At 38.8% G+C, this 21,091-nt stretch overlaps 1 protein-coding gene across 3 annotated transcripts in view; it reads left to right on the forward strand.

Annotated features, from left to right (window-relative positions):
• Positions 1-18,282, forward strand: part of fign (fidgetin) — a 31,534-nt gene extending 13,252 nt beyond the window's left edge. For 2 of the 3 annotated variants that reach the window (XM_034693586.1, XM_034693585.1), the window contains exon 2: positions 10,293-12,981. In XM_034693586.1, coding sequence (XP_034549477.1) covers positions 10,301-12,529 — 2,229 coding nt within the window. In that variant the 5' untranslated portion in view covers positions 10,293-10,300 and the 3' untranslated portion in view covers positions 12,530-12,981. Of the gene's footprint in view, positions 1-10,292 lie in introns of all 3 variants that reach the window. The other variant, XM_034693584.1, reaches the window with a different exon arrangement.
• Positions 18,283-21,091: the final 2,809 nt, after the last annotated feature.

Here is a 21,091-nt window from a genome sequence, read left to right on the forward strand (position 1 = left end):
GCCTGTGTTGGAGAAAGTGACCTTCTTTGAGACTTGCAGTCGATAGCAGAGAATGCTTGAACGGAAAAAAGCTGGCGGTGGTTACAGGGAAACATTCCTTTCCCTTGTTCACTTGGGTATTTTCAACTCCAGTTCAATTTAAACTTTTAATCAGTTTAATGGCTGGGAAACATTAAATAGAACAACGGATGGTTTACAATTGTGTTTGCTTTCAGTTCTGTGAAACTGAAACAAATGATTCCCTCAGTTCTCTTAAATTGGACTTTGGTAGGTTGATCTGTTAGCAGTGTTGTGTTCTGTGTGATGGTTTTGTCATCAATGAATTTCGTTTTTTGAGTCAGAATGCTCAGATTTCATCTTATTGGCTCAAAGCATCCAACAAAAAGGAAATGTGGTGCTTTATTTCTGTTGTATATGGCTGCTTACCCATGATGCATTGTACAGCCAGCAGTTCTTTGTTCGATATAGACTCTAACAGAGCAGCAGTGTCTGCGTAAAAGGTTGAAGACATGCCACTGGCAGTTTGGTATTAAAAAAAACGGTTTTCATTCTGACTTGTCTCTCAAGATCAGAGGGTGAAAATGAGATTTTTTTTTTTTACAGTGTGATTTCCTTCCTGTCTTAACCAGGTTAACACGGCTGTAAAGTCTAATGGCTGCACGTGTGAAGTAATCACGGTTGTGAATCGGACCGGTGAACAAGATGATCTGTTAATTTTGAGCAGAGCTCTGGCCGGTTGGTTTGTGAATCCGAGCGACTGGCTCCGTAGAGACCAAGTCAAGGGTGCTGGAAAAAATTCCAGACATTTGCCCAAAATGTTGTGTTTTTTTGTTCCTCTTTGATCATCTTCCTTGGGGTAACAGGACTTTGGGGAATGAAGATGTTAGCAAGTAGCTTTTGGTCAATGAGCCTTCATGTAGCGAGGTCGCAATCGGCCTCTCTTCTCTTTTGAAGTGTGTAAGTGATCCCCTGAGAGGCCGAGCAGCCTCAAGTTCACAGAGTCTCGTAAAAAAACCACTGCCTCTACTGTACAAGTTTCACCAAGTGCTCCACAATTCAACGACTTCTATTCTTTAACTAACAAGCCATTTGAGTATTCATCAGTATTATGCACTACAGAACACTCTGAAACCTGTCTCCTATAATTGTCTTACTTTTATTCAGTGTACAAGTTCTCCTCGTGTTTGGAGAGCTGTTAGTTTAGCATGTGTGTGGATTTAGCTGCACTTATGGTAGTAATGGAAGACGTAGCCTCGGGGGCCTCTTGGCCTGAAGAGTCCTGGTTTAATTAGCATCAGTTAGACAGAGGAATGACAGCTTAGAGGATCCCTCAACCTCCACATTTTACTGTATCACACAGAAATATGAGAAATACCAGAAATACATGTCCGCCTCTACACAGAGTTTATCATTGGCTCAACCCCAAACCAGCGTGGGTACTATAGCATATACAGGAGGTATCACACTAAATATTTTTAATATCAATGTATACTGAAAATCCCTGTAAAGTTTGCCTCATAGTATGCCGTCTAACTTAATGGGGAGAAAAAAGATGGCCACTAACAATACTCTGTTGGTTTTCTGTGAATGATCTTAACCAAAAGGTTGTAGAAAACTGAAAAATAGAGAAGATGTAATGCACAAAAAAGAAACACATAAGATATTGTGCATTCTCTAGTGTGTATTTCCCTGTCTTCACCACCCTGAATATATCTCTATATATATATATATATATATATATATATATATATATATATATACATATTAGAGATAGACAGATGTGTTTTTTCAGGGCCGATACCGATAATTAGTAGTAAAGGAGGCCGATAACCGATATTTGGAGCTGATATTCATTTGAAGTAAAAGGGGAAATATTGGCGTCAAAGTTTTGAATAATACAAACTCCAACACTTAACTTCCTTTAAATGCCTTTAAGCATATGTTTATTAAACAGCTTTTCAGATTTGCAACATGGTAAAGGTTTTTTTTTTATCTTAGACAATAGACATCTTTGTTTTAAAATTCTAACAAAAGTACAGGGAGCTCACAGGCTCAGTAGAATGTCTTGGAAAGTTAAATGAAAACTTAAAGAAATAAATAGCTCTCTAAAGTTTTCTTCAGTAAATGAAGTTTTCCAAAATGTCAATATAGCTGAAATATTAATCTGTCACTTAGCTTTGTTTTATGGGTATATTTCAGTTTTTTTGAAGTGGGGGTTGTATGGTTTCTGCAGACGGTGTCATTTCTGCCACGTGATTTAGTGAATTTTGAGCCAAAAGAACCCAGTTTTAAATTGATCTCTTATCGGCCGTCAGATTTTTTATAAAGGCCGATGCCGTTATGTGTCAAAATGCAGAATATCTGCGCCGATAATCAGCCCGGCAAATAATCGGTCTATCCCTAATATATATATATATATATATATATATAAATTATCATAGTCAACAAACACAGTGAGAGAAAGCCTAAAGCTTCCTGCCATTTTTATTTTCTTCTTTAATATCACTCAGCTAACATCATGTTATTGTTTAAAAAGCAGGTCAAGGAACACAGTTGTATGTATCTTGATTCTAAGTAATTTTCTATACCATCTGGAGAGTGTTGTTTTTTTATTTATTTCTTGAATAGGATGAATGGTTAGTTTGCTGCAGACTGTTTTCAGCCGCAGGTGAAAAGACGTTGTAAGCTTGTGTGTATTTACAGCAGCAGAGTAGTGGATGTAGAAACAACAAGGCTTTTATTCACTATAATGATGAGACATGACAACGCTGACTGTAGGACTCTTCTGGATTTTGCTTGGTCTTGCCAACAATGCTAGTGTGCACAAATCACAATGCATTTTACAAGAGGCTAATTCAGGAGCTGTACTGCTAAGTTCAAAATGATTTCTGGGAATGTCCACCTTCTTGGTTACCGTAAAATCCAGAATATAAGTTGCACCAGTATGTAAGATGCAGTGTTACAAGGTTGAAGCTGTTCCTGCTTCAAGACTTCTACTGCGTTCAGCAACTTTCAATTTCAATGCAGATGTGCAGCTCTTTCTTGTACAATCTGCTTCAGCCACCCTGCCAGCTACCTGTGCAGTAGTTGAGCTTGGCCTAAGATTGATACAACTTTGAAGATATGAGTCAATGAACCTTTAAACAGTCCAGTTGCTGAGCTGATTTTTGAGATGAGGGACTGAAAAACAGCTGCAGAAAATGCCCTCCTACTGTAGCATAAAGGCTTTCTGAAGTGTTCTGCTGTCACCTTTATTTTGCCAATTCTTGCTTTGTGCCTCTGTATAATATGTGAGGTATTTTTTCCCCTCACTTATTTGGTATTAAACATATTAAAAAAGATATCGTAGGTGTTGCATGTTAAATGAGAAATTGAATTTAGCACACCACTTGGATGCAGACTTAGTTCTCACACTATGAAGAAGTTATGAGTTCTTTTTATGATGCAGGTATATAAAGAGTTTTTTATACATAACATTTTAGAGAATAATAGCTGTACTATAATATCATGAATCTAGTCTGGTGTTGCCTTTCCTTCTATTTTGGCCGTGTGTTTTCAGACACACAGTTGGCAGAGTTTGCGGGTGAGAAGCCGATCGGGGTCATTTCTTCGGCAGCAGTTTTCACTGGTTGATCTGGGTGCCTGAATAGAGGGCCGTGATCTGGTGGATAGCATGAACTTACTGTGCATCATGTTGAAGCTCTCTAACGGACGACAAACAGCAGTGCATTTTAAGAACTATTAGACTAAACAATTGTTGATGGAAAAGCAGCACGTAGAATATTTTCTGGTGAGTGAGGAACTTTGCCAAAAAGCTAATATCAAATAATTAATTATGAAATATAAAATCATAACTGAATTATTTTACGTAAACTTTTGCTGTAAATCCAGCAACTGTTTATCATAAAACTAGATGTTGGAATAGAAATCACCATTTACTCTAAACTTTGTCATTACTTTGTGTGAGTATCATTAGGGGATTTACTCATGTATCTATCCATACCATGGCTTGAATTTCCGTTTATTCATTTTAAAGTGTTAGATTTATCCAACTCATGTCTCAGATGCTTTGAAATCTTGTCAAATGATGATTTATCAATTTTAAAAAAGATGAATTATTCTACACTTTTGTAATTCCACACTTTGTGTTTAACTTGTACCATGCTGCCATGTCAGATGATACACAATTCCCTTTTTACACTGTTAACTCTGATAAGCTTGAAAAAAAAAAATATATATATATATATAGACCAAAACAATATTAATGACACAACACTATTTTTAGATAATTAATTATTCCAGATAATGTAATCCCTGATTAAGTCACATCTGCCCTGTCAGAGTCTTAATGCTTTTCCATGTTATTCTGAGTGATTTCAGCTGAATGGCACATAAATGACGTTCACACAGCACCACTATTGATCACATTTCACCCTATTATTTAATATTTTACCTAATTTTTTAAAAAGTTGATATAATCTCCTTCATTGCTTATCATTGCTTATCTATTGCTTATGTATTTATTGATTGATGTCTTGCATGTTGTCACGTAAAGTTTTATACACAGCAGCATGTCTTCAGAGACAAACATCTTTCACGTACTGCATGAGATGTTGTCAGCCTGACTGGTAGGTCAGAAACATATGCACATACACTGAGTGAATGTTTGCACTTTCATTTTCCACCTTTTATGCTCAGATTAATCAGAGGAGATCTGTGTTTTTGGATAGCATGGAGGCGTGTAATAATTTGCTTCCATGGGTGGTCGGACTGAAATGTATGGGCAGCAGCCCTGGAAAAGACAGTGACTGAGGGAGGCATATCTTTTCTAAATGAGGGGTTAAATGGCACCCTGCCGTCTAAAGATTGGAATTACTGCCACATGGAGCTCCAAATTGAGTTTAAATAGTCTTAACTTGATATGTGAGATGAATGGAGCTCTGTAGCCAGACCGATTACCACTTCACAATGTGTTCGAATGTTTCGCCCCTCCCACTCTTAGAATAACTCCTCTGAATTTGAATATGAATATGAGCTTGTTTTTATTTATAAACGTAATTACTGTCTGTCTGCAATATTTGCACGCTTGTCAAGTGGAGTGGCCTCTGTGTGCAGAATAAAAGCAAAAGCTCCCATAATTATGTTTACGTCCTGCGATGAAAATCCCAGGGTTGTAATGATCAGTAATTATAAATACTTTTCAGCATGTCTACGGCCTCAGCTGGGACTATTGTGCAGTGTGAAGTGCAGAGTTTGTGCAGTTTAATTATGACATTGTACATGACTAAATGTACCAGTCTGCTTTGGCTCGGCAAAACACTTCCAGCACATAATCACGCTCAAGTCTGACTTTAAAGAGCTCATTACAGTTAGTTTTCTAAAGAGCGGCTTATTAAACACAGTTACCTAATAGGCATCTTTGGTGGTGCAAATTGGTAAAAATGGTAATGAGTCTGATTAGGCCACATTTCAATTACGACAGCTTTCACTTCCCTCTTCCCTCAACCCTCCCACCTTCCCCTCCCCCGAACCAAAAAGAGAGGAAGGAAAGTCCAGCTCTTTATGCTTGGGAATCCTCCTGGAAGGCATTTTCTCTCCCCTTCTCTCTCCGTCTCTCTCTCTCTCGCACATACACTCACGCACACACATAGAAAAGGGGGAAAAAAGAAAACGGCTCTGCCACCTCTGTGTTTCCTTTCAGCAGCACAGTAATGAATAGAGAACTGTGCAAGCGGCGGTCCAATTTACGCACTGGGAAATTGGATGGACAGAGTGGAGGCCCACTCTTGTTTGCTTAAAAAACGGACCCAGGCTACCAGATTAATAGTTCCCAAAAAGGTCAGCATCTTCTGTTTCATTGATGATCACTGAACCAGAAATTAAACACCGTGGAGTAGCATAACATCATAGCATCACATGTCAAATGCATTTTGGCTCATATGGTGTAAAATATGACATACACCAGATAAAAATTGGATGAATGCCAGACAAAAAAAAAAGATCATTTCCTTGTATTACCATCATCTCAAATTCACCGTAGAGGTTCATTCAGACCAATGAATTGACAATCACAATAGTCCTAACAAAGGCTGTATTTGTTGGTGGCTGATTAGGGGAATCTGAGCTCGAGCCCCGAGGCGATCTAAAAACATTCCACTAATGGAGCGCTCTGTAATTATACCATTTCAAAGAAAGACAAAGGAACCTGTGGATGTTGTATTAGAATTTTCTAGGCAGGTGGAATAAAGGACAACATTTAACGGTAATTCAAAAGTACAAGATCATTATGCTAATGCACCGCCGCTGACGTGCGTGCTCATGTGTGTCCATTATGTGTCAGTGTTTGTATGTGTGTATGTCAGTGGATGCATTCACTATCCATTCCATTACCCTTCTTAAAAAGAAGAGCAAACGTCTAATTCTCACACTGAATTCTGAATCATTTTACACTTGGACTCAATAACACCAATGACTACTTCATCATGTGATGAAAAGGGATGTTCCCAAGTGACTCATGTTCCAAGATGTTTAAACAGATATTTTGATTTTGACTCACCAACTAGTTGAACAGCCAAAACTGAGCACAGTGTACTGAAAGCTCATGTGAGGAGTGTTAAGCTGGTTATTAACAGACTCAGATTAATACTGATTTGTATTTGTGACCTTCAATAGCACAGAGGACCATCAACATCAAAAAGGTTATTTCTATATTGTAATTGTTGATTCCATAAAAGATTCCAAATGAATGATACATTTCATGGATATAAGACAGTTGGAGGGCATTTTTTGCTTAAAAAAAAAAAAAAAAAAACCCAACCCATCCAACTCTCACAGGCACAGGAGAGGTTTTAGGAAAAGACATTGTCCCAGGGGGACACCAAAATCAAGGCAAACCGAAAATTCCTCACACACAAACACAAGATCACAGAGTGTGATTTAATTCTGCAGAGCTAGCACCACCAGCCTTCAGTGCAGCTAATGTCCACCTGTTTGAGCTTGTTATGCATTGCACCTGTCGATGAGTTATACGACAGCTTTCTTTTCTTTTTATTTCATATCTACTTCTAGGATTTGATTCCTTTATTAAGATGATAGGGCAGTGGATAGAGCAGGGAATAGGGACAGAGAATGGGAAATTAAGTGTGGTGAAGAGCAGCAGGTCAGATTCGAAACCAGGCGATCTGCATCAACAACTCTAGACTCTGTATATTTGGAGCAGGGCTTAACCACTAGGCCAAACTGGCACCCCAGTTATACACCAGTTTAACCCTCCTGTTATGTTGCAGGTCAAATTGACCCTTTTTAAAGTCTATTTTAGGCAATATATGTCTTCCAAACCAGCTAAATGCAGCATAAAAATCTGGGCAGCATGTGACAGAAGAGGTGTTGTGTTAATTTATCAACATCACTTCATAAAAAAAAAATAATAATAAACAAAAATCCATGTCATATTGATCTATTGTATTTATATTTAGGGCTTTCCAAAGTACATTGAAAAAAGTTTTAACATGAATTTTAATGAAAAGTGAGTGAGTTATCCTCATTGAACCATGGTCTGTGAGAATGAAAGAACACCAATGGACTACATCTTGATTTAAATGGTTAGTGATAGAGTTACAAATTAGGTTTTAAATAATGTGTATTGGGATTTTTTGGGATTCTGACACTTTTGGATAATTGAATGTGCCCCGGGTCAAATTGACCCAGGAACATTATTGCTGTTCCAGAGAAAAGAACATAACAGGAGGGTTAAGTAGATGCAGCCTACAAACAACTTTATCTCCATTTACAAGATCAAAATACTGCCAAACCGAGCCACACTACTAAATGCCATCTGTCATCTGTGCTTGCTTACATCAAGGTAGTAGAGAATAATAGCATTCTGGTAGTGGTCACTGACCAGAGCTAGTACCCTGGCTTGTCACAGGTGGCTGCGCTACAGCTTAACGACACCCTATGACTGTCATTTTGGGTCTACAATAATAAAAATATAATTAGTTCTTCAAATGATTCACAAATCTGGTGCCGACTAGCAAAAGTGTTTTATTGTTTAGCCGACTAATCGTGCACATCCCTAGTAATGGCTATTGTATAACACGAGAATGCTTTTGTTATTTAACATGTTTTAAAGTCCCTGTATCTTTGTGTTTATCTGCGTAGGTTGTGTATTAATAGAATACACTATTTTACCTGTGGAGAGGTAAAAGCCCACAAATCCAAAGGCTGAAGTTATTTTTGATATAGAAAGTAAACGTCTTTTTTAAGCAGTCCACTGTATTTATGTAATCGGCTTGGATGGTTTCCATTTTATAAAACAAACACCTGATGCTCTGAGATCTCAAGTACACTTTGCAAGTAGCACGTCTTTGATTGTCCAAAGTGGCCAGTTGTTCAGAGAGGATTAACAACAATGGAAGAAATTCACTCAATAAGCTGTGTGCAATTTTGTTATTGGAAAAAAAAAGGGCCTTGAGTGTTAATGAACTCAAGTGAATGATTTGCAATGGAGAAAACAAAAAACCTTCTTATACGTGCACTGTGGTGTCAGGAAAAGCTGTGAAAGCAGGCAGAAATTTTTGGCAGTTGAAACGTCAGTTGCTGTTGCCCAATACTGTTTTGTTTGTTTGGAAGGGAACATTTTCTCAGCAGTAATGTGGAAAAAAATCAGTTTGTTAAAAAAGGTGTTTTAATGTAGTTCTATGACAAATGGAAAATAAACATCAGGTGTGTTTGACAGGCTGCACTGGAAAAATAATATTCCACTTCAGAAGTCTTACTTTCGCTTTGCAACCACCTACAGAACTAACACAATAGGCTGACCTAGAATATAGTGGGTGGCTCATACTTCACTGAATGCACATGAGTCTGCAGCAGCAGCCAGAGACTTACTTTTGTTATTCTCAAGGGTGTCATTCATATATTTTCCTCAGTTCCCACAAATACAAGTAAAAAGGCTTTTGATTTGCATGAAAGACATCTTGTTATTCTTTTAATTGTTGTTATCCGTGTCGTAGTCCCCTGTGATAACATAATCTGCTTTCATACTCTACTTTCTGTATGAACCTGTCTGTTCCAGCACAGTATGGCGACCATATTCGCCTGCCTGGGCTTTTTGCCTCAAGCACTTCTTCTTAATCATTAGCTTGGATGGTTGACAACCATGTGAGGCATAACATGGATCCTTTTGACTAAAACCTTGTAAATTAACACAATTAGTGCAGCATCATCCTGCTAATTAGCTCCTGGTGTCTAGTGTGGCGGGTGGGCGAATAGCTGGGAGGGAGTCAGAAGGGAATCTACAGACAAACACTGCGTTTGTAATCTGCCTCTGGACAGTGGCTGTTTGCTGCCTAAATCCTGTGATGTGGACTTAAACTACTGGAGTAGAAAGTATAGCACTGCAGCACTTGACTAGCAAGGGCATGGACCATTGAAAAAGGCACGAGTGGTTTAGTTAAATGCATGTCCTTTCATATCTTCTGGTAGCTTCTGGTGAGATTAGGGTTGATTATATGTCTACATTAACTATGTCTGATTGTTTTGAGCTGTAAACCCTAATAGTGGGAATTATTTGGGGGTAATTTATCCTTTGATAATCCCAAGCAGATGACAGCATGGTTAAAAAACCTTTATTTTCAGATTGACTGGGATTTACATGATTATTTATGTCATTCAAACCCTTAAGGCCATACAGAGAGGCTGAGACAGGCTGCGGAGAAAAAGACAAGTGAAGCATGTTTTCTTTTTTTTTTCCCCCCCCTTCCCTCACTCTGTGGACTGGGAAGCAGTAGGCAGACTGAATGTGGATGTAATTCATGCTGGGCTGAGGGGTTTGTGTGATGAAAGCAACAGAGCGCTGCCAAGGAAGATTGCTTTGCTGCTCTCCTCCAAGCAGATTTGAAACTGTCTCAGAATGCCTCAGATGAGAGTTGGATTATAGACTGACCCGCAATGTCTGTGTCATTCTGCTCTGGGTTGGGTGGATTATACTGCGCTAAGCAGGTGTTTGGTCCATCGTGCTCATACTGACCATAATGTGTGTTCAGTTAGCACTGTGTGTTTGACATTAGAATATGATGGGTGGTCTGTACATACACTTTTTTTCCATTACTGCTTTTTTCCATTGTTATTTCCAATCTAGGAAATTCATGCATTGTGGATATTTTAAACAAAATAGTTAATTATTTAATGACTTAACAACATTCAACATTGTCTGACTGTATTTCTGAATCACTATGGACCATGATTAAGTGCCTGCTTTAACATGTTTCTTCCTTATGCGGGGTATTTAGGTCTAAAGATGCAGTGGACCCCAGAGCACACACAATGGGCAGAACAACACTTTGACATCTCATCCACCACCCGCTCCCCTGCACACAAAGTAGAGGCCTACCGGGGGCACTTACAGCGAACCTACCAGTATGCGTGGGCCAACGACGACATCTCCGCACTGACTGCCTCCAATCTGCTCAAGAAGTATGCAGAGAAGTACTCTGGGATCCTAGAAGGCCCAAATGAAAGAGCCCTGCTGTGCTCCTACTCTGATGGCACCACCGGACTCATGAATGGACGAAAGTCAGAGAATGAGTCCTGGCAGGAGGGGATTTACCCAATGAACTGTGCTCCAGATGTTATATCTGTGAGCAAAGCTGGAATGACAGCTGCCCTACCCCCTACAGATGTGTCTGCTAGCATAGGCAGCTCCCCAGGGGTGGCCAGCAGCTTGTCTGAGCCGAGTTATTCCAGCAGTAACTGTGGGAGCCACACAGCCACTACTCTTCACTCGGGCCTCCCCTCTCAGGAATATACTGCCAGCTACAACGGCTCCTACCTGCATTCTAGCTACAGCGGCCAGAGTACTCCAGCCCTCCCCTCCCCGCATCCCTCGCCTTTGCACAGTGCGGGGCTCTTACAACCACCTCCCCCGCCTCCTCCCCCTACCTTGGTGCCAAGCTACAATGCTGGGTCTCCAAACCTTCCCAACTACAATTATCCTCCAACAGGGTATCCTTCTCAGACTGCTGTTGGCCCTGGTTATAGCCCTGGGGGAGCTCCCCCTCCTTCTGCTTATCTGCCATCCGGTATTGCAGCCCCCACCCCAATCCCCCCTTCCACACTGCCAGGCTACACCTACCAGTCCCATAATCATACACCAATTGCACCAACACCTTTGAATGGCAGCACATCCAACTCATTAAAACGAAAAGCTTTCTACATGAGTGGACATGGAGATATGGACTCCAGCTATGGTAATTTCAACTACAACCAACAGCGCTCTTCACAGAGCCCAATGTATAGAATAGCAGACAGCAGCATCTCAGACTCAAACAGGGGAAATGGCTTTGACAGAAACCCAGAGGCATCATCTTTAGCGTTTAAGCCAACCAAACAGCCCATGTCCTCTGATCAACACAGAAAGTTTATGGTACACTCGGGCAGAGCACTGACTCCTCCATCCTATGGATCAACCAAAAGCTCTGTGGCTGATCTCAGAACTGGTGAGCCCTACAACAAGTTTGGATCCCCCATCATGAGCGAGCAAACTGAAGAGCACAGACAGCACCTCTCTCACTCCCTAACAGGGCCTGACATCGGTTCGGCTACCTCGTCCATCCATGCTGCGGAGGAACAACTGAAAAACAGCGACTCCAACCTGGTGGAGATGGTGACCACGGAAATCCTCCAGCAGGGTCCTCCGGTGGACTGGAGCGACATCGCTGGTCTTGATATGGCCAAAGCAGCAATCAAAGAGGAGATACTGTGGCCAATTCTAAGGCCAGATATGTTTAGTGGACTTGCCACATTACCTCGGAGCCTCCTTTTATTTGGACCTCAGGGAACTGGTAGAACGCTTCTTGCCCAATGCATGGCCAGCCAATTGGGCGCTGCCTTCTTGCGACTCAGCAGCTCATCTCTGGTGACCAAATGGCTTGCAGAAGGGGACAAGATAATCCAGGCTTCTTTCCTGGTAGCACGCTGTCGTCAACCAGCGGTGGTATTCATCAGAGAGGTGGACCTGCTGCTGTCGTCCCAGCTCAGCGAGGAGAGTCCAGTGAATCGCCTCAAAGCTGAGCTCCTCATGCAGCTTGACAGCATCCTGACCTCTACTGAGGACCATATCCTCGTGGTCTGCTCCACCAACAAGCCTGAAGAGATCCCAGATTCCCTACGGAGGTACTTTACCAAGCGACTGCTCATCCCCTTGCCCGATGGGACGGCACGACACCAGATAATCAGCCAACTGCTCTCACAGCACAACTACTGTCTCAGTGACAAAGAGATGTCACTACTGGTTCAAAGGACAGAGGGGTTTTCAGGACTGGACGTGACACAGCTGTGTCAAGAGGCTGTGGTAGGTCCTCTCCATGGCATTCCTGGTACGGACCTGTCAAGTATCCACCCCACTCAGATGAGACCGGTTTCCTACCAAGACTTTGACAATGTGTTTTGCAAATTTCAGCCAAGCATATCACAAAAAGAACTTGACATGTACACTGAGTGGAATAAAATGTTCGGTTGTAGTCAATGAGGGGGAACTACTGAACACAATTTCTTGCGTACAAATATGTGTTTTTCCTTCTGGCAACAGAAAAAAAACAACCAATGGTGACATAACACATGGCTTTAGACTGAAGATCACAGTCTTGACAAAGAAAATAGGTAAAAATGAAATGCTTTATGAGGCTGTTGCCATGAGCTCACTCAAACCACTTGGAGAAGATGCCCCCTGTTTATGTATATACATATATATAAATATATATACATACTATTCTGCTGATCTTGAGATTTAGTTGCTATCAAGTGCCTGAGGTGGTGCTGTCTAAGTTTTTTTTATTTCGTTTTGCCTCACAATCTTTGTTGGTGACATGTGCTAATATAAAAAAGCTTTAAAACGAGACAAAAAACTTGCTTTCTCTTTTCCATTAGAACAGTGTTCTACAGCGGTGTCTGTTTTGTGCTCTCTGTGAACAGTTGTGGTTAATTTCAGATGAATTACATTTATTGACATAATTTCAGTCGGGCTTCATTACCAAACACAAGTTTTTATCTCTGTTTTCCTTTAATTAAAACAACATTATCATACTTGGTTGCTGTAATAGCCTTTCCACTGTAGATGAAATCAAAAAAGCAACCACTACTTTACGATGTGACTTCAATCTAAACAATAAATTACATTGTAATTGCTGATAAATTATTGTTACAGTAAATCAGTGTTAAAAATCATGTAAAAATCTACCATGATTTCTTTTGATGTTCTCTATTTGAAAACTCAGGAAAGTGAAACTGCTATGTATAGTACCTCATAAGCTTGTGTCAAACACACTACAAGAGCATTTGGCTTGCATTTGAAATTCCATCTTTAAACAGAGAAAGGCTATATAATACCTCAAAAAGCTTGAGATGAAATGTGAAGGTTCCTGTGATGAATGTATGAGAGTAATTCTGCATTATGTACAAGACAAAAAAGTAATTTCTTTGGGGTTTTTCGTACTTTAGATTGTGGCGATGCAAAGCTGCGAGAAATTCGAAAAAGGTGCAGACAAACATCTCGGGGTTGAGGAGGACAACCGCCCCGAGCTATTTCATTCCATCCTGCTGCTGCTTTATCATTAATGAAACATAAGGATTATGTATAGCCTAAGTTCCTTTCTACCTCAGTTTGTTACTTATCTCTGAAAGACAAATTCAAGAAGACAGCAAAATGTCAGCACCTATTCTGCTTGTTTGATGAGGAGACCTTCTGAGAGAACACCAAACAGTGTTTTGTTGTGTGCAAAAATCTATTAGCTTTACATTGTGATAACTCCCGAGATTTCTCACCACATAATGCACTTAAAGGGGAATGCCACTGAATATCAGGTTTGAGACACACTATGCCTTTGCCTTAGGACATTTTGGTCTGTACTAGGTAACATTCACCAGTGGATCTTATTGCAAATGCTAGTTTGGCCCCTGAATCTGTGATGTCAAACAGAAAATCTAAATGTGCAGCAGTGTCTTAAAAGCAATCCCATCATTTTAATACAAAGGCTCAAGAAGATTTGGGTTGAGTTTCTTAGGTTATATCTGTGACATTCATGATTTGAGTGGCATTCCTATTTAAGAACACATCTTGAAGGCTAGTCAAAAATGTTATTTTCATTCTCCTGTTGTCATGTTCAAAAATATTATGTTTACAGCGCATTTTAATCACTCATCATTCAATTTGCTACCATTGAAAAATCCAAAATAACAGCAGAATTGGTGAGTCAAAGTGTTGTTGAATGTACTATGTCCTCTGAGCAGTAAGGAAAGCAAAGCACTCGCACAATGAAAAATGCCACTGAAGTAGACAGCACTGGAGGTGTAGGTGTGTGATACTGCAGAGGCACTAAATGGACCTTGTGTTTGTTTTTCAAAGGAGTTCCCTTCATGTTTGTTGCCTATTGCACATGTTTGACCTGTTCTGTCCTATTTTTTTATCATCATACCACTGCTGCCATCTGGTTTGGTGTCATTAACTCCTTCATAGCTGTATGATGCACACAGAGGATCAAGACAATAAAAGAGGAACCACTCAAGAGCAGAGAAAGCTGCCAGTAATATCTTGTGATAGTTACATGCCATTTTATTGGAAATTATTACCCGGCTTACTAATAACATGGTTGTGTTAAATACTTAATTCTGATTGGTCAAAACCCCATAACAATGGTTGTTAATTCTTAATAGTAACAACCACATGACAGAAAGGAGTCTGGTACATTTATACAGTTCAAGAATTCACCTAATCTTGTTGACAATGGCCACGGTTACATGATGTTTTTTAATTCTGAATTAATTATTCAGAATTAAATAATTCGGAATTAAAGTATTCTCCTTTGCGTTCACATGGAAATAGTAATTCCAAATTGAGGTTTACATGGAAAATACATTTAATCGTCTTTATTCAATTCCGCTTAAGGTCTGGGGGTTAGGAAGGGTTCTGATTGGACAGGGGCGGGAGTGACGTATTTACGTCTACCGGGAGAAAAACAGACTCCAGCTCCTGCTTCTTTTATTTTTCGGTTACAACATGGAAGACCACACAACTGACAAGTCCCTTGATTAACTTGGATGCTACAGCTTTTAAAAGGTCCACATTATTATGTTTCTGTCCATCAATTCTTTTCATGATATCCATTTCTTCTAAGGCTCCTATTTAATAAATAGTCTCGGCTCGAGTCCAACGCTTGCTTCGGGTGGCCATCCTGGAATATGAGTCCGTCAGCGCTTAATATGTGTGTCATCGCGACAGGACGAGGGAACGAGCATGCGCAGAACGACCAGAATGAATTTAAGGCAGAATGAACGTATACATGATCGAGGAATTATTCAATTTGGATTTAAAATCAAATAAACCAGCCACTTACTTTGGATTTAAGTTTAATTCGGAATGGTCATTTTCATTCGGAATTAGGTGTTTACATGGTCATTTTTAATCTTTTTAAAGAGGATTTAAAATTTTTATTCTGAATTAAAGAGGAATTAAAAGTCTCATGTAAACTTAGCCAGTGTGGCAAAAACGTTTGCTCTTGATAACACCGGTAAACAACATGGAGGTTATTTTCAAATATTCCTCCGATTTATTTTGAAAATGAAAACTTTAGATTGGTGGTTAATGGTGGACCAGTCACCAGCAGAGGAAATAGGGATGTTAAAACAAGCAAGGAGCTGAGTGAAAGAAACAACGACCAAATTGAAGAAAACAGAAATGAAATAATGATATCACTACAGTAAAGCAGGATAATGTCAAGACTTTAACATGAATTAATTCCACTTGCAAGCAGGCTGATAAGGATACCAATGCCATGAAAGCGCTACCAACCATTGTAGCTAGGGGAAAGTTTTTTTAATTAGCTGCAAAAAAAGTCATTTCTAAGCAAGAAAATCTCAAATTGAAGTAATTACGAAGTGTCATCTTGTTTGTAACTGAAGTTGATGGCCGGATAATAAGCAAGATAATGTATAGTGAGCGGGTGGTCATGAGAAATAGAATCCTGTCTCACCCTGTCAGGATTCTATTTCACACAACCGCCCACTCACTATACATTATTGCTCCCTCTAGTTACAAGATGGGCAACAGCATTTTTATTGAATCCACTCAAGTTACAGTAATCGGTACAAGCTTAACTCAACTCTGCGTGAATTGTATTAAACACAGGATCATTACATTTGTTAAATGTGAAACATTTACCATCAAATTCACCCTACAGATCAGATCACAGTGTAAAATATGGATGCATATTTATGGTTTGTTTTTCTCTCAGTTTTTTAAGTTAATTCCATGAATTTTAAACCTAAAAATACTTAACATCTGTAGGCTCAGTGTTGGATTCTTTGTTTTCCTTCATGCTGTACAAAAGTGTTCTGCTTCAACTGTCAATGCCAAATCTGTTTTCACGTAAAAGTGCACAGTGAGGTTTAAAAATGAATAACATTGAGTTATTCATGAATAACTTTGATGGGGGAATGCTTTTCAAAAGACTGTTTTAAGTGGAAGTGTTCAAAATGAACAGAGCTTCTTTAAATATTGTGTCATCTATGTTTGCACTTCGAGGTGTTAATTGGATGAAATTTTCCTTGAAGCCAAAGTAGGAGAGCTTTCTTTTCAATATTCTGAATTGTTTAAAAAGACACGTGAATTTCTGTATCCTTCATTCCACAGCTTGAGACGTTGATATCAGCAAACGCTTTCATCAGGCGTTAAGTTATCGTCTCACATTATGTAAGATATTTTTTAAGATGTGAGTTTTGTGAAGCATTTGTGTTCCAGTTTGATCCTGTCTGAGTTTATGCACACAGTACTAGTAGAAACATGGTGAAACTGTCCAAAAATGCAACAAAGATATTCGCAGAAAATGTCACATACCATGCAGTGTATTGTCACACTGGAATATAAGAGCTTCTCAGTCCATAATTGCCCATTTCAACAATTTATTTAGCTCACTGCAAGAATTTTTTGACAAGAAGGCGATAAGAAGCCACAAGTGCCGTTAACAAGAGCAGATTTCACAAGTTTAAGAGGTCGACTGTTCACGAACCTACAGAGAGATGATTGTTAAAAAGGGGAAATGTTCCACTCAATTTAAGTAGTACTTGTAATCACTCCGCGACAACAGGTCCTGTCAATTTATTTGCTTTTTTTTTTAAACTGGTGGTATGGCACAGTGTAACACAAGGCACATGGAAAAGAAGTTACATTTCAGTTTCAGTACAACTACAGTTAAAACCCTGAGATACGATCTGAGGCAAACTAGTACGCATTGATTTCTATAGTTTGTGTTTTACATGCTTTAAATGTTGCCAGTTATTTATCATAAAGGAGTTGTGTGAGGGAAAAAAAAGGGCCAACAGTCACAAACAAAAGCAGAGTCTCTGATAAGCACATCCAGTCTCACAACTTTTTTTTTCCCCCCTCAATTTTCTACATTACAGCTCAAGACTTTCTATGTCTTATCGTTTTCCTGCATTCTTTATAACCATTTCTACCTCATTGCTACATATTGTACATGTAGTACTTATGTCCTGTCATTTTGAATGTCATGCATTTATGGATAAAAATGTTTAAAAAAGAACAAAAAAAAGAACAAAAAAAAAAAGAAAATGCTTGCCCTTGAATCTGAGCAGTTTACCTCAAAACGACTGTCTTTACACTGTCAAGTACAAAAGACAGAAAAAATAAGGCACCTTGAGGGCAACGATGAAATAACTCTGCACATACTGACGTACAGTTTCTTTACAATTTCATGTTTCGATTCCGTTGTTGTGAGCTGCGTGGGTCTCCTACATAAAGGTCCCCGATGCAAATCCATTTCCTAAAAAGTGACAAATTGCTTTAATCCCTCTGTTAATGTTGTAGTGCGCATGTTAATGTGTATGTATGTGCACTTGCAAGTATGAAGGGATAACCTTACGAAATGAAAAACCTGACTTTTTACTTTTCATATCCATGTACAGAGAATTAACTTGCACATAGCTGTACGTATTGTACATTTGCTAATGATATACAGCATACATACAAAAAATGCAGCCACATACATGTTTATATGTGTGTATGTATTGCCATACTTACAGTACAGTCAATTTAAATGTATTTTAATTTCAAGGTACATAAAGGTTATTGAAATACTGAATAAAGATGTTTTCTTTTTTTCCTGAAAACTGGATGCATTTTGTACCTTTACTTGATTAAATTTGCAATGGTGTGATGATTCCAGCCTGTGCTATTTCCATTTCAAGCTTTTTCTTGTGTAAGCTGTGTTTTCATCCATGACAACTTGTATATCAAATCTTTATATCCCTGCTGTTTAATGAAAATACAGTGAAAGAAATTCACTTTGCAGCACTTTTACAGATGCATACTTCTTTTATTGCACTCTTATGCTCTGTAGTCATTTACAAAACCATACTAGCCATTAGAAAATGTACAGTAAAGCTCAAAATGTATCTCTCTTGGTATCATTGAGTAGTGGGTGTAACTTGTGTGGGAAGTTTCTGTGTAATTAGACACACTATATTGTGCTAGAGTTAGGAATTTCTCTGTGGGTGGAATTTATCATCACATCTTACAGATATAGCTTTTATACAAGGAGTAAAAACACACTGGATGTACAGAAGATATTAAATTAATTATGGATTATGCCAATCATTTGGTGAAATATCCATACTTTGAAGTATACAAAATGAAATGTACTTTCATTTCATTAGAGCATCTATAAATACAGAACTTAGTTGTACATGATGCATAGAGAAAATTAAGTTGTTTATAATATCAAAGAGATGTGATAAAGGTCACTTTTATTAGCATTTTCGGTGAGCTTTACATGGTGAGACCACTGACAGTGAAAATAATTCAGCCTCTTATAGAGGAAGGATCTGTTAATTATAGAGATATACTGATATGGTTTTTTTCAGGGCCGATACCTATACCAATTATCAGCAGTCAAGGAGGCTGATAACCGATATTTGGAGCCGATATTTATTTCCAGTAAAAGGGGAAATATTGGCGTCAAAATTTGGAATAATACAAACTCCAACACTTAACTTCATTTAAATGCCTTTAAGAATATGTTTATTAAACAGCTTTTCAGATTTTCAACATGTTAAAGTTTTTTTTATCTTAGACACTAGACATCTTTGTTTTAACATTCTAACACAAAGTGCAGGGAGCTCCCAGGCTCAGCAGCATGTCTTATAAAGTTAAATGAAAACTTAAACAAATAAATAGCTCCCTAAAGTTTTCTACAGTAAATGAAGTTTTCCAAAATGTCAATATAACTGAAATGTTAATCTTTCACTTATCTTTGTTTTATGGGTATATTTCAGTGTTTTTGAAGTGGGGTTGTGTGAGTTTTTAATCACTAGTAATTGTAGGGGCCACAACGGATGCTGCTCAGCTCGTCCCCTGTGATGAGAAACTGCAGGGAGAAATGGAACACACGCTAGGCTACGGTTTCTACAGACGGTGTAATTTCTGCCACATGATTTAGTGAATTTTGAGCCAAAATAACCCAGTTTTAAATTGATCTCTTATCGGCAGTTGGATTTTTAAAAAAAAAGCCGATGCCCATGTGCCGATAATCAGCCCTGCCGATAATCAGTCTATCCCTAGTTAATTACTCTTATTGAGCATTGCTACAAAGCTGAAGAACACTGCAGTGTATGGGCACAAAGATAGGAGTTATTAAGTTAATGTAGGCATTAAATCTCTGAATGAAACAGCTGGTAAAACTTATAAAGAGACGATTTTAACATTGCTAATGAGGAAAAAATGAAGGTTCTTTTAGTCTTTTCATGAACAACAGAGATCTACAGAGTTTACACCTACATCTGTTTAAACATGGGATTTTTTATTGATACAATTCAAGACATCATTAAGGCAAAAGTGATCATTCATCTGCATTTGTATATGACAGAATTTAAATCAAACTAGATGCTGAAAAAACACGTTAATAAGCTGTAATTATCTTAAAAAATATATGTATATTCATGACACAACTGATTCCATATTCAATTATTTCTATATACTGTAACACAACCGACTGTTAGTGACACTTCAATCTGGGTCTCCATCATAATTTTCCTTAGCAGGCTGTCTCCTTAGCTGTGTACCTGGTGTTTTCAGTTGGATTCACAGATCTAAACACCTCACCACACATGCATACATACTTTATTTTCCTCACACCTCACAGTGTCTGTCTGTGGTTTGTGCAACAGTGGTATGTCTCTTACAAGAGGAAGCAAGATAGACAGATATATACAGAGATACATTCAGTGCACATCCTTCCTCCATCCTGCTGTCTCTGAAATCCTAGCAGCAAACACGCCCTTTGTTTCTTTCCACTGAATTTTTAAACAGCAGCCATTTGACCAGGAGGAAGGAAGGGAGAGAGAAAAAAAAAAAAACAGCCTGATAAGAGCAAAATAAAGTTGAGTCAAACAAATTACACTCAAGTTATTAGTGGCTATTTTGTAAATATCAAAGATCCACTTGTCCCAGTGTTCTGTGCTTCATTTGCATTCTGATGAAACTGGAGTGGATGTGTGTGAACTCGGAGGTTATCTGCCGAGCTGCAGCGCCCGAGCAGTCGAATCAGACAGCTCGGCGAGCGCACGGCTCAAGAGGATGAGCCACAGACCTCTCTCAAATCACTTCCTTCATAACAATTAAAATATGCAAAGTGATAATTTTCCTTAAGTAGCCTTAAATGTGCAATCTATTTAAATGTGAGGGAAATTGCCTAAAGCTTGTGATGTGTGTGTGTGTATATGTATATATGTGCGGGGTGGGGGTGGGGGGATAAATTATGCAAATAACAGAAAGGACTCTTGAAAGCCTAATTTTTCTGTAATAAGCATACTGTTTCATTTAATTTTTTCCCTCTTATTAAAAGTGACAGTTCTTTTTGCTGCGTCTGATGGCTATATCTGACACAGGCTCGCAGAGCTGACTGCTGGACTAAATGGTAAAGCATTTTTGTAGCTTTTTAGATGATGGTTACATTCACAAAGTAATTATGCACTAGAGAGTCCAGAAATAAGGTTTAATTACACAGTAATCGCCTCTGATGGA

Source organism: Notolabrus celidotus, chromosome 10 (genome assembly GCF_009762535.1).
Source record: "Notolabrus celidotus isolate fNotCel1 chromosome 10, fNotCel1.pri, whole genome shotgun sequence".
NCBI lineage: Eukaryota > Metazoa > Chordata > Actinopteri > Labriformes > Labridae > Notolabrus > Notolabrus celidotus.